General features: G+C 33.8%; 1 protein-coding gene across 1 annotated transcript in view; it reads left to right on the forward strand.

Moving 5' to 3' along the window:
* The window catches only part of FOXP2 (forkhead box P2), a 367,779-nt gene that overhangs the window by 271,354 nt on the left and 81,043 nt on the right, over positions 1 to 15,382 (forward strand). Inside the window, exons 8-11 of the mRNA XM_037056895.1 lie at positions 2,158 to 2,262; positions 9,007 to 9,094; positions 10,692 to 10,775; positions 14,759 to 14,960. Of these exons, the coding sequence (XP_036912790.1) occupies positions 2,158 to 2,262; positions 9,007 to 9,094; positions 10,692 to 10,775; positions 14,759 to 14,960 (479 nt within the window). The remainder of the gene's footprint in view (positions 1 to 2,157; positions 2,263 to 9,006; positions 9,095 to 10,691; positions 10,776 to 14,758; positions 14,961 to 15,382) is intronic.

Here is a 15,382-nt window from a genome sequence, read left to right on the forward strand (position 1 = left end):
CCAGCCCCTTCTTGCCTGTAAGGTTTCTTTTGAGAAATCATATTGTTTTCATGGTCTTAGGGGAACTCCTTTGTAGGTAACTCTCTCCTTTCCTCTTGCTGCTTTTAAGGTTGTATCTTTATCTTTAATCTTGGGTAATTTAATTTTGATGTGCTTTGGTGTGTTTCTCTTTGGGGCTCTCTGGGCTTCCTGGACTTCTTGAAAGTCTATTTCCTTTGCCAGATTGGGGAGGTTTTCCTTTATTATTTGTTCAAATAAGATTTCAATTTCTTGTTCTTCTTCTTCTCCTTCAGGCACCCATATGATATGTATGTTGAAGGACTTAAAGTTGTCCCAGAAGTTTCTAAACTTCTCCTCATTTTTTGTATTCTTGTTTTCTTCATTTTGTTTGGGTTGAATGCTTATTTCTACCTTCTGCTCCAAATCATTGATTTGAGTCCCAGTTTCCGTCCCTTCACTTTTGGTTTCCTGTATATTTTTCTTTATTTCACTTTGTATAAGCTTCATTTCTTTCTTCATTTTGCAACCAAACTCAATAATTTCTGTGAGCATATTGATTACCAATGTTTTGAACTCTGCATCTGACAGGTTGCCTATCTCTCACTGCTTAGTTCTTTTTCTGGAGTTTTGTTCTGTTCTTTTATTAGGGCCCTATTTCTTCGTCTCGACACCTGTTATGTTGTAAGGGGTGGAGCCTTAGGTATTCACCAGGGTGGGGCAACCCTCTTTGCTGTTTGTGGCATTATCTATGGGGGAAGGCTCAGAGAGGGAACAATGACTCTTGTTCAACTCTCATCTCACTTTCCATCTTTTCCCTCAAGTTCCACAAGCAGATTGTGCTCTTTCAGGTGCTCACTCTCAGGCAAGTGTGTTTGTGTATATTCTCAAACCCAGTGAGCCTTTCCAATGGACTCCTGTGAGACTGGAAGTTTCTTCCTCTGCTGCAACCCCCACAGATTTTTTCCACCAGAGATTGTGAGTCTTTAGTCTCTCTGCACTAAAACCCTGTGTTTTGCTGTCTGTTTTGCTCCCCTGTTGTTCCTGCCCAGCTTAGCTGTGTGCGAATGTGGGACTGCTGGGTCAGCCATCCCTTGCCTCACTTTTGTGGTCCTCAGCCTTGTCAAGTGTCCCAGCTGCCTGTCTCCACCCTTCCTACCAGGATGAATATTTCTTTAACTCCTTGGTTGCCAGATTTTATACAATTTTATTTTCTGGTAGTTCTGGTTGTTTTTTTTTATTTGTTGTTTTCCTTCTTTTGGCTGTGCGAGGAAGCAAAGTGTTTCTACCTACCCCTCAATATTGGTCAGAATCTGTCTAAAATTCCAAGTTAAATGTCATGGAATGATAGTGTTGTGTTATATAATACTAACATCTGTGTAGATGTAACAAATACTCTTTCTCATAAACTTTTTTTTCAAAGACACATTTAATCACAGCACAGTTTAAAATGCAATGTTTTTATTAGGTGATGTTCTGGTTTTCATTTGTCATAAAAACTTTTCTTGTTAGCTTATATTATTATAAAATTGTGTGCCTCTGAATGCTTTCACACTTGTTTTAATTGAGATTAATTTGCTGGTTATGTATTTTAGAAGTTAGTTGATTTCTCTAGGATCTCTCTCTCAGATACAGTATCCACTTCTAAAAAGTCTTTAATAATTGTACATTGATATAGCTAATGGACCCTGTTCCAAAGTAAAGATTTCTAAATCAACTGTTACTAGTGGAAATATACATGGTTTACACTTAAATATTGAACAATTTAAATGTTCCTAATGCTCTTCTTTAAAAAGAGTATGTCAAGAATCTCTTAAAAGTACAGGTATTTTTCCACTTGACCACATGTGATATATTTTTATTTAGAGGTAAATGTTACATTAAAGTCACATGGCAGGATTAACCTATGATATTATACAGTCTTCTTAGCTTTCCATCCTTTATTAACAGTCATCTTTGGCTCTATTTCCCCTCTAATTGGAACATCATCTAGCCTTGGCAGTTGAACTATTCAGTAGGACGATTAAATTTTTCTGGCTACTCTGAGCTAAATTGACCTGTTTTGACCTGTTTGTCACTGGTTGTAACCTGACAGGCTCTAGCAGCCTGAAATAATTATGGCTTTTTGAGATGAATCTGATCCATGTTCCTTTGCTACAGCTCATCACATGAGGAAACTGGAGCCTCTCACACTCTCTATGGCCATGGAGTTTGCAAATGGCCAGGCTGTGAAAGCATTTGTGAAGATTTTGGACAGTTTTTAAAGTATGTTTTTTAACTTTTTTGGGGGAGGGAGTGGGTTATATAGGAGTTTTAGATTGTTTTAGATAAACAAAAGAAAGCTGAGGGAGAAAAGTAAAGGTCCATCCTGAGGTACACTCTTAATTTTCTGTGTATTCCAACAAGTGGATTAACACAGTCAGACCAAGAAGTTTAATTAACTCTTCATCTTTACCTTTTCATGAGAATATTTACAAATCATTCAATAAAGGTTTTGGAATGAATGAAAAGTATTAGCCTACCATAATTATATCATTAATAATTGGGAGATATGTTTGCAGGATTCACTTAAATTTCAATTGTTCAATAATAATTTTGAGTAAAATTATGTGAGAAGTCACATTTTATTTATATATATGTATATATGAAACAGACAAATTTTACAAGTTTACTTTTCTAAATTGCAAACTGTATATACTTATATTAAATAATGATATATAAAATATATACTTAACAACAAGAATAAAAATTGAAAGGTAATAGGAGCTAAAGTTTTAAGATAATTATGTTTCATGCACATTGGTACTTATTGCCCTCAGAATCATAAAGAAACATATGGTGTATGTTTGTATGATAGACTTTATGGCTTCTCTAGCTTAAAATCAAAATTTGGTATATCCTCAATTTCTTAATACAGTGAAAATTTATTTTTAAGTCTCAAAAGATTCTTTTTCAAATGAGAATATGCATTTTTATGAACATTTCCATGCACAATTCTACCATACAAGAGTTCTAAACAGAGGGCTAGAGATAGGTTTATGGAGTTTGTTACTTCACAGGCTGAGACTCTTATGTTGTCATGGAGCAGCTAACAGGGTGAATGAACTGTTTCATGCTTCATCAACAATTAAGTTAATTAACTCATTTGAAATTGCATTGCTATGTTGCCAAGATGTTGGCAGAAACATCAGAAAGATGTGTTTACAAATGATAGACTACAGAGTATAGAGCAAAAGCACCTTAACAACAAGTCAGAAGTACTTGGCATCATAATTACTTTATGACTGAATTACAGTAAGACTTCCACAAGGATTTTTTAAAGTCTTTTTTACATTCCTGACCAATTAAAATAAATTTTACTTCCTATGCTACTATGGTTTTTTTAAATGTCCTGAAATGAAAATTTGTACTTATAACAAAACAGTTGTGAGCCACCATTTTATTGAGTATGAAATTTATTCAATTGTTCTAAGCAGAGAGAACATTTAAAATGTTAGGTAACTTTGCTGAAGTTTTCCTTTCTAGGAAAAATAACACTTGCTAAAACAGAAACATTAATTTAATTAATTAATTCTTGTAACAACTAAGTACTTTGGCTAGACTAGTTCCTATATATGTTATATTATACCTTATCATTAAAATTATTTAGAGGATTAATGTCACTGTTTCTTCAATATGGTAATTTAAATCATAGATTTAGCCCAATCACCATACATTTTATTTCTTCAATTGTTCTGTCTGACAACATTAAAAATTAATTTTTAAGAAAATAATATATCTTAAGAATGATTTCCTCTATAGCATATGGAAAGGAACATTTTATCCATTTTAAATACATATATATTTATTATTATTATTATTACTAACAAGAAGATGAGTAGGGACCCTTATTTTTTTTTATTTTATTTATTTATTTATCTTTAGAGGGGAAGAGGAGGAGAGAAACATCAATGTATGGTTGCCTTTCGTGGGTCCCCTGCTGGGAGTTGGCCTGCAGGGAACTGGTCTGCAACCCAGGCATGTGCCCTGGCTGGGAATCGAACCGCGATCCTCTGGTTCGCAGGCCCATGTTCAATCCACTGAGCTATATCAGCCAGGCAAGGGACCCTTATTTTATCCTCCTTGATTCTTTTTTATAATCATGTTAGTATTTTTTAAACTGAAAGATACAACTAAGAAATCTTTTTTTTCAATTAAATATCAACTTTGGTCCCAAAGACTGATTTTTTACAATCCATTAATTTTTTCAGGATAGCAGAACAAATGACAGAAGACTTTTTAATTCTTTTTTTTAGTTCACTTTTAATGATATGCTTTAGATTCCCTAACTCAAATATCTGTGATAATGTCTGTTAATAGAACTAATGCTAGTGTACTGTACTAAAATAAAGTATTAATAAGGCATATTTCTGTACTGTTATTGTATTTTTCTTAAAATGTGTATGACATTTGAAGAAAATAAAATAACACTTTTAGTAAATTAATTTTAGTGTATTTAGTGTCTGCATGGAAAATGAAATGAAGAAGGTACAACCAATAATACATATTTTCTTGGAAAGAAAATTTTTCTTTTGTAATAATAAAGAGAATTGAGGGTCTTGTCACAAAAATCATTGTCAGACAAGTCAAGAACCTGCAAAAAGTTTTTAGCTCTCAGTTTTCATGTTTATCCATTCTCTGGAAATTTTATAGCCAGTGTTCATTGTAAATTTTTTTTAATTTACTTCTCTTTAGAGGGGAAGGGAAAGAGAGAAGGAGAGAAATATCAATGTATGGTTGCCTCTGGTGTGTCCCCTGCTGGGAACTGGCCTGCAACCTAGGCATGTGCCCTGACTGGGAATCGAACCGCGATCGTGTGGTTCACAGGCCCATGCTCAATCCACTGATCTACACCAGCCAGGGCCATTGTAAAAATTTTTTGAGAAAGTATTGTGGCATTTTTATTCCTAAAATGGACTAGAAATAAACTGTGTAGCTTGAACTTACTCAGAGAACTTAGACATTGGTTTCAAATAAAAGCAAACCATTAATTATTACTATTTAACCTACGTGTGTTAAATAACAAGTGATAGTAGAAAATGTATTAAGTCCCAAATTCCCTTTCTCCATTATATTCCCAATTGGCTGTATCTCTCTTTCTGTTTTTTCCCAGCACCAACTGAAAAGCCACCAGAGGACTGGTTTTATATATATATATATATATATATGCAGCTGTAATAGATATATATTCTTAGTTATATATGTATATATATGACGTTAATATTCAATTGAAATATTATTTTCTATTGAATAAAAAGCATGTCAATGTTAGAAACTACTTTTGGCTGTAATAGCCAGGTGAAAGCAGAAAATAAAAGATGAAGAAGAAAGTTCAAGCTTAAAAGATGTTTAGGAAAATTTTTGAATTTTACTGTAAAGTAGGTGTTGACAGAGGCTAATCATTTTTCTGAGTACTAATTGAAGATCTTACAAGTTTGCAAATAGTATTTAATACTAGTTCTTCATTACTGTCTGATAACTGTTGAAGTATAATAACATTTGATAATACTTTATGTTTGGCTGCAAAATTAATTGTCATTCCACTGGACGTAAATTAGCTTGAATGTACACAGACTCACTTTTAGAGCATAAACCAAAAGGTTTACACTGGAACATTCCAGTTAGCAGACAAGTGTGTCTAAACTTGCATGCACAGATGCCATCAAACAAAACATAATCTGAAATAGAAAGGGACAGTCTCTTTTGAAGAAAGGCAGAATGGTTAGTGTCCATAAAAATAGCAATCTGTTAAAGAGTAATTAACTGAGTATAAATGAATTAGGTTTATTTACAAAGACTACATTCGTAAGGCTCAACACTATATAAAGAGCAACAGCAAAGATAGCAGAAATAGTTTCTGGGAAATTTGTTATCTTTTTTCTGGTAGCTGACTAAAACTTATGCTTTTGCTTAGTGTGTATTGTCGATTTCTTTGTCTTTGACTAGGCAGCATGGCTACAAAATTATGACCTCAAGAAGGCATTCTTTGAACTTGTCAGAATGTTGTTTCGTTTGGTGACAGTGCTTCATCTCTGAAAACTAAGGCATCCCACATAATCAGCTAAATGAATAGTGACAGCTAACATTTTGTATCTAAACTCCTGTCAGTGTTTAAACATAAAAAGCTTGATGCAAAATAAATGAAACACCAGTGATTTGCAAGTGAAACATTTTGTTAAAAAGTCTGATATAGTTGGATTTAAATCTGATCCCTTTTAGTTTTTAATGATATAACTTTAAATTAAATTGAAAAAATTAGAGTTTAAAATTGAATTGCTAATCTGGGGTGCACATAATTGAAGCTACCACATGTATTCATAAGTTTAAAAATTTGTTAAAGTGAATTGTGCATTATATAAATTGGAAGGATCCTTTCCTACTTTTCATCTTTCTGAAATGTTTGCTTAATTGTTTTTAGGAAAACAATAACAGTGTTTACATTTTCTTCTAGTCCACACTACCTACATAGCACACAGATTCAATGTAGTTTTGAAAGAACATCGGTAGACCACATCATTTATTCCATTTTGAAAACAAAAATCAATATACCTATAAAGTGACCCATAAATTAGAGCTGGCTCACACAATGTTTGTTCAGTGCTGCCTTTCTGAATGCACCCTTTGCATTTTTTCTTCACCTCTGTGTTTGAACTGCAGTCTCGGTAAGAAGCTCATTAGGGGACATTAGGAACTGGAGCAAACCAGAATTCCAGAGCTTGCTTTGCTCTTATTAATGCATAGTAGAGTAGAATGCATTTAAATATTTCATAGACATTCAGTAATTTGTGTGTAATTGTCTTGTTAGCAGGCCAGTAGAAGTAGAACAGGCTTGTGAAATGGTGTTAGTGATTGCATGGGTAATTTACAGACCTTTGCCATCAGAAAGAATGTTATTGTTGTATAGTATGAAGCTGTGAAATAAAACTACCAATAAGTAAAAAAAGAAACTTAATAAAGGTTTTGTAACAAGCATCTTCAGGGATAACAATCCTACTTGGTCATTTTGAAGTAGCTATAATTTATGACATAGGCAATATATCAAATGAATAAGATAGTATTATGGAGCATTCATATGAAAAGGGTATTTGCAACATTAGTTTCAACTTCCTTCAAGGGACATGATTAAATGATTAATGAAATGTCCCTTTGCATATGCATTTTGAAGCAGCAATTAGGCACGGACTGAGGAAATCCACAAATCCTCTCATTTTTCAGTATTATTTCATTCTTGATTTATAAATCACAGAGAATTTTTTAATAGTAATATGTAGTACCTGAGATAGTTATAAAAAGCAAGAAAGAGCATAATGTGGGCACAAAGTAGTCATAAATACATAAATTCATAATTTAATATTAATATTCAGCCTATTTATTTAGTCTTATCGCATTGTATTTATATCTGACATTATTTCTGTACTTTGATTGGCATAATTAAGTAGGGAGAATGAATAGGCACCATTATTTTACATATCATCAGTAAACAATAGCAACGAAAGGAGAAGGGAGATGTGGCAGAGGTATATATGTGTTTTTCAAGTTCTCAGTAATCCACTGGAGGCTGTTCTATAAATGATCATTGAAGGGCTGCAAGCTAGCCTATAATTACTGGAAAGAAAGTGGCAGCTCTGGCATTTCATAACTATGTGTCCTCGAAAAGTGCTTTGTGAGTTTGTCACCAATGATAATTTAGATAGAGGCTCATTACCGAACATCACAACACTTTAAAAACCTTTCGCCTTCATACAGAAGAATAAAGGACTATTTTAATGGCAAGGTTCTTTTGTGTCCCACTGAAAAATTCAATCAAGACAAAACCTCATTGACTATTATTGTAGTCTACAGTCTCTGTTCTAATAAAAGCTGTATAGATAAATTAAATAGGTTTCTAAGACCCAAGTATATAATGAAAATATTTTGTACTTTTTTAGTTCTTTAGGTATAGGATAATTATCACTAAGAAGTACACAAATGTAAAAAAACCTTCTTAAAAGTGATTTTATGCAAGAGTAAACATTATACCACATATATCTTTGCTTGCAAAGCTGTATATTCTACTTATTTTCTTTCCATTACACCCTAGTCTTTGTGTATAGCTAAAACATTTTTTAATATTCATTATTTGGACTGATTGTAGAATAAATGTATGCGTGTGTTCCCCAAAAGTTCATACTGAAAAAATACTGTAAAAATACGAAAATATTAAACCTCAAAAAATATAATTACCATTGTAGTATTCTGATAGAAAATTATCTCATTCTCTATCAAACATTATTTTCTGAAAAAAATTTAGTGAGAAAAACTATTAAACAACTTTTAAATTTTCATGTAATTAGAAATTAGTTGCACTTTACTTTATAAGCTAAGCTCTGGTTTAACATTTTATTCCTCCTTTCCAGAAAGAGCAAATAAACTAAGTTTTCATTACAATTATGTTCATAACAGAACTGAGCAGAGCTGAGCTTAGGGCAGACAAGTTTTAGCCTCTTTCAGAGTCTGACCACACACCTCAGGCTTGACCTGATACACTTCACTATTTTGGTCTACAATTTCCCTTCGACCAAGAATGACAACCTGTAATGACAAGATACATAGAAGTTTGTTGTTATGATCAGTGAGGAACTATTAAAATGAACTGATTTAGTTTTTCAAGGGAAGGCACAGATCAGAATAAAGGTTTCTAACTGCAAAATCTAAATAGATATACTAACATATAAACCTACTTATTTATAAATTAGTTCTTTCTCAGAAACGCCATCTTAATTATTCTTTATGTGCTGCATATATGTCTGTCTAAGTATTTTTCTTCTTCATATTTAATTTCAATAAACATTTTTTCTGTATAGTTTCAAAGTGTTCCTTTTCCCCCTGTGGAACATAATAGGACTTCAGTGTAGTGCTTTTGAAGTGAAGCGTATACCACTGAGTTACACTTTGCTGAACATTCTGTTTTGTATCTTGTGTTTTCTTTAGGCACCTTAACAATGAGCATGCATTGGATGACCGAAGCACTGCCCAGTGTCGAGTGCAAATGCAGGTGGTGCAACAGTTAGAAATACAGGTTTGTGAAATGCTGACTTAATGAACTTCCTTTTTATATTTCTGTTGAATTAAATCAGGTAGATTCTGAGTCTTTTTAACACAATGCCTAATAGGAATACATGAAATTTTAGATTGTATGCTGGCAATGATTGATAACACAAGGTGGACTGATATAATTTAATGTACTTATCACTTAGACTTATAAAACCTTTAGACTATATCATTTACATGTGGATATCCCTAAAGAGTCAAATCTAAATTTTCCCCAAATAATGGCTACACAATCCCCCCACTGGACATGATTTTATTGTTGAGATATTATTTTACATGAGCTAATCAGGTTTTTTTCATTAGATTGTACAGTGTAACAAAAAAATCTTTACAGCATTATGCCTGTAGTATATAGCCCTGAGAAAAATATTTTCCTTTTCTACCTTTGGTGTATTTTTAATTAAAGAACTTGCAAAAAATTAGGACTTTTCTGGAGTAGTAGTGGCAAATAATTTATAATATCCCAGATGGTAATATATGTGTGGTATCATGTGCTGCTAATTTAAGTTAAAAAATAGTGAATATTATTGAAACAAAATTTGTCACAAAATAAATAGAACTCACAAAACTGATCAGAAAGCAATAATATTAGCATATCATTCTTATGCCTTTACTAACCATTTAAGTCTTTCCTCTTGTGTTTCAGTTTAAAGATTCTTTTTTCTCATTCAAACCAATTTTATGTTTTATTTACTTAAGCATACAATTTATTTTTCTTCACATTTTACTAGATATTGAATTATTTTAAAGTTATCATGCCATTGCTTTTTCCCAGACAGCTATTAAAAATATTTTACTTTGACTCGTAAAATAAGGACACAGAAAAAGCATCAACTGATGCAACTTTAAAAAAGCTTTTTTTAAAAACTTGTTTACCATTTATAAAAGGTGAAGTGAAACATAAGAGTTCAGCTGATGATGACACAGTCTGCAGGGTGACCAATTATGCCTTTTTTTTTCTGCTGTGTCTGACTGATGGAAAAGTAAGGTCCGTCACTTGTAATGAGACCCAGTGCAAGCATAGATGCCGACTCCGTGGCAGAGTTCAACGTTTCACACTGCCTGGTCTCTGTCACTCTATTGAATTAGATTGATGATGGCAGATTGGAGGGGGCACTAACTGGACCTCAGTGGAAATGCAGGAAGTGTGTAGACAATCCTGGCAGGCACTTCTCTTTGAGAACCCTTCACCTCTTCACAGATGTTGGCACTAGGCCATTGCTAACAGTGTCCACAGGACTTTAAAGAGACACCATAGGCCTTCTAATTTATGGTTTCAGTAACTTGTTACTGTCAAGGCAACTGTGACCTCAATTCTCTTATTGACAAAAAGATGAAGTGTTATTTGTTTTCTCTGACCTTTTAACATAAGGAAAGCTATAAAAGTTTCCCCACCCCTTTGTAGTTAAAGTTGCATCTCCTCCCAAATAAGTTTCTAACTGTTAAAGACTTTTATAGGCAGGAATCACTAGCTGAGACAAGCTCAATGATAAGATGTATCACTGCAATAAAATAGCTGTATCAGTCATTTCTAAACTGCTTCTGATCTGACTGTTTCTTAACAGCTTTCTAAAGAACGAGAACGTCTTCAAGCAATGATGACCCACTTACACATGCGACCCTCAGAGCCCAAACCATCTCCCAAACCTGTAAGTGCATATTGCTTTATAAACAGTAAATAGCTCTACTGATGTAACAGACTAAGAAAATGAACAATTTAGTGAATGCTAGAAAACAATGAATGTGATGAAAAATATGACAATAAAGTGAGAGTAAAACACAATCTCTTGTCAAATTGTATATTTCTTTTCAAGTAATGCTATCTTTTACAAAATCTATCCAGTCTATGCCATGGGGGACACTAAACAATGTACACCTATCAGCGCACAAATCGCTGCCTTGAACGTAAAGCAGGGGAATATGTTTCTGTGATAGGTTTACAGATATTAAAAGTAAACCCATTTGGAGCAACCTGAAAAGCAGGAACAGTACAAATCAGAAATAGAAATGTATGTGGTATGCTGAAGAGGACTTAGATCAATCATAAGATGCATACAAATACATTTTAAATCAAATATTTTGTCAAATGTCATAGTATTTTATAGTCATTTTCTCACTTTTATTTGGTTATTTAAGTTGTATTTCACACATTGATATTTTTATTAGGTAGTACACATATTATTAATTTACAGAGCTATGACAAAGTAAAATGGGTGATTATAAAAAAATAGTAACTGAAGTTTCCCTCAAAAATATATGATTGAAGTGCAACCTAGTAACAGTCAGGTGCATACACTATTGAAAAGAATATACTTTATCTCACTCAGCAAATGTTTGCACAGAAACTTAGGATAATCAACTGGGTAACTCTAGTTTAATGAAAGTTTGTAAGGATAGGTTTTAATAAGTCCCTTGTATAGCCTGATGATTAGTGATTGTCAGCTTTGCCTCTCCATTTCTTTAGTACAAAAAAGATCATTTGGTATTGCAGAAGAGGAAATAAAAGACAAAAAATATTGTATGAGTTTTCTCATAATATCTCTGGTATCACTCATCAATTAATGTTATTCAAAATTTACTCTTTTGCATAAAGAATGTATTTATTTAAACTCTGGTAAGGTATTTCTGCTAAGATGTTAGAGTTTTTCTGTGTACTGTAGTTAAGTATAGAGTACTGTAAGCACATTTTTATTTAATTAAAAAATAAACTTTTGAGAATATATATGACTTTGTTTTCAATAAGATTTTTTCCCTCATTGCTTCTATAGTATAATGTATATAGATAATTGCAAAACAGAATAATTGTGTCATAAATCCATCAGGCATCTTCAGCTTGTTCTTTTCCAATTAATTATTCAATCAGTAAAATTTTTTAAAGCCCCAGCAGCATGGTTACATCTATACTAATAAAGAATTTTCAGCCTATAATCCAAAACAGAACCTGAATGAATAATGTAATTGAAGTATTACATTACATAAACCACACATGAAAGAATTGCTAATTGCGTTTGATGGTGGGCAATTAATATAGAATTTTAGATGAGTGATTTAAAATGAAACCACAGTTTATAGTTCCCTTTGGAACTAGCGATATCTGGAGGAACTGCACTACTGGCCTCGAATTGGTTTGAAAGAAGAGTGGTCAGTACCCCCACCCTTAAAAATACCCTAAAATTTATACACTGTACAAAAGAAGCTTCAAAATTGATATGATAGTGGATATTTATGGTCTCATGTGCCGTGGCTCAGTTGAGACAGCCCACACATTTGATAAATATTAATAGCATGAATTTATTACCAAAGAGAAATGAGCTCTGTTGGTTCATCACTGCACCCTTAACAGCTATCAGTACATGAACACAAGGTGCAACCGCACTGTCTATTATATGACCCCATTTACTCTCTGAATGGTACTTCATTAAATGGTACCTTTTGGCCATGCTATGGATGGATGAAAATCAAAGTTATCAAGGCTGCGAGTCCTGAATAATGAGTTTCACCCAACCTTGACTATATTCTGATGAGCTGATGTGGCTAAGTGCTGATCCTGGCTTTTACATGCTCCCCTTTAGTTAATAATAAATTCTACTTTATCAGTTTGTGATTACACACATACAAACATGATATGCTTATTATTGCCAGATGGCAGAATAAGTTACTGTAACATTGTAAACATGAGCAGTTTGCATAGAAAAAGATGTATTTCTCCTGTTTGATAACTTTTACCATGCTCACAAAATATTTAGAGTGTCCTGTCAAGTATTCATCAAGATAGATCATTCATTGATTTGCAGTGTTGGCATTTTTCTGGCTTCTGAATGTGCCATTTATTCTGGTTTCTGATTTCTAAAAGTGACCATGTAACCATTTAACTGAGTTTTTAAGTATGGAGAAGTGCTTTGTTTTTTCTCTTTTTAAATAGTTTTAACATACAGCTATGTAATGCTGATGATATGGTCTACATATAACATTACTAATTATACATTCTGATGTTGATTTAAAAAATAAAATATAATTTGTAACATCACACACATAGATGCATGTGCATCTTCATTTCTCAAACTAGGTAGAAGTACTTTTGCACATTTTGGATAAGCTTACAGCTGTGGTTTTCTAAACATATTAAATGCAGCATTTAGTAGCATTATATCAGCTTTTATTTATGTATGTAACAAAGAATTCCCAGCCCAGTCTGCTGGCTTAGAGTGTGAACAGAGTAACAGTTTGTGGTTTATTGGGAACAGATGCATTTAGGGTTGCCTTCAGGGTGCCAGTCGTTATTATTACACTGCTAATGTGCTTCTTCTGGCTGCTGCCCAAGAAAGAAGAACAATTAGCTGGCATATGTTAATTTTTGTTTCCCTAACAAATCTCTCTACTGACTAAATGTGTAAAACAAATCTGCAAAGAAAGATCAATCAATGCTGTACACATCATTTTCTCCCCCATTAATAAAAAAAGGTTTATCTTAAGAAGTGTATTTGGGATTTGAAAAGGCAGGTGTTGCTAAATTACATATAAAAGCTGAATATTCTCTATTTAGCCACTAATAAGTTACTTCATAGAGAAGCAAAACAATTAAAAGTAGTTCTTGCTTGGTTGCATAAATTACTGAATAAACTGAAAGATCTATAGATTACCTCTTATGAATATCATTTAAATGCATGGCAGAAATCTTTTTGTGTGCTGTCCTACGTAAAAATTTTGCTAATTGGATGCTATTTATGACAAAGGTGTGTGGTAAATATGACAGAGGTGATATGAGTTTTTGATAATGAAGAACAGGGCTTTTCTGAGGAGAGTAATGAAGGGCATGCTGTTAAACAGCTTGCATACATTCTCACCTTTTTCCTTTTTTCTACCCTGACACCCACTTTCCAGGGTACATCAGCATTAAGTGACACTGTAATCATAAATTGAAAATGATACTTCCAGAGGAATTGGCAAACTTGACATTTCATTATATTTGTTAACACATGCCACAAATGATTGTTAGTGAGGAAATTCCATTTTCCTCTCTACATCTCCAATCAGATTTAATTTGAAAATTTTCAGCCTCCTCCGGCTAATTTGCAATTAAGACAATTTTGTTTGAATATGTAGTAATGTCATTACCATTCCACCAAATTAGCAAGGAGACTAAAGGTCAGCGTAAAATTTTCCAGCTGGCTGGAGCCTCTCAGCTGAGATTTGGGACTATGGAAAAAAATTCTGGAAGCAACAGTATACCAACTTATTTTAAGTCCTGTTGGTTGAAAACATTGCACCCTTCATTATTGCTGTTGTTGTTGCTTCACTGGGGGCTGGACCTATTTGACAACAGGGGCAGTCAATGATCAGCAGATGGCTTTTATTTAAGGAAATACACTGTCGCTGAAGTCTGGTAGGACAAGAAGGAGTTAGTCCTAAGAAACATTGCCATAGATTATTAGATAACCTCTACCAGCAGCCTCTAATTAGAGTTCTTATGATACAATTTCATCCTGTAATTAGTTGAGATTGGCTGCTTCCTTTTTCAGCTTATTAGTGACAACACAGCTGTAGAAGTGAATCCACTCTCATTTGTCAAACCTTTTTAAGTCTTTTTCTCTTGTCTCTACCTTTCTTCTGCCCATCTCTTGGGTCTTTGCAGCTAAATCTGGTGTCTAGTGTCACCATGTCGAAGAACATGTTGGAGACATCCCCACAGAGCTTACCTCAAACCCCTACCACACCAACGGCCCCAGTCACCCCGATTACCCAGGGACCCTCAGTAATCACCCCAGCCAGTGTGCCCAATGTGGGAGCCATACGAAGGCGACATTCAGACAAATACAACATTCCCATGTCATCAGGTAGGATATGAATGCTCAGTAGAGCTCTTTTACTTTGGGAGAGGAAAAGTATCTGGAACAACTGTACAGGAGCCATTCCAGAGCAGATGGAAACTGGAGTCATGATTTATGGTGTGATAATTGTCTTAGTCCTGGTAAATGGCGGGGAAGGATAAGGGAGATTTCCTAAGCACATTATGATGTCTTGTCCTGAATTGTTGTTCAGGAAAGAAAGCTCCCCCCACTTAGAAGCAGTGAGAGATGTATTGTCGAAATAGCCCATATTATCACCTCAACTCAACAAGATCCTTTGATCTCCAAGGGAAGACTATAGCAATACAGCACCTGCAAGTAATGCTATGTGAGAAATCCACTTAACACCATGTAAGGCTTTATGCTAGACAGTTCAGGTGCTACCTCAATAAAATCCTAGCACAATTCCT

Source organism: Sturnira hondurensis, unplaced genomic scaffold (genome assembly GCF_014824575.4).
Source record: "Sturnira hondurensis isolate 20B ecotype Veracruz unplaced genomic scaffold, ASM1482457v3 Scaffold0009223, whole genome shotgun sequence".
In the NCBI taxonomy this organism is placed as follows: domain Eukaryota; kingdom Metazoa; phylum Chordata; class Mammalia; order Chiroptera; family Phyllostomidae; genus Sturnira; species Sturnira hondurensis.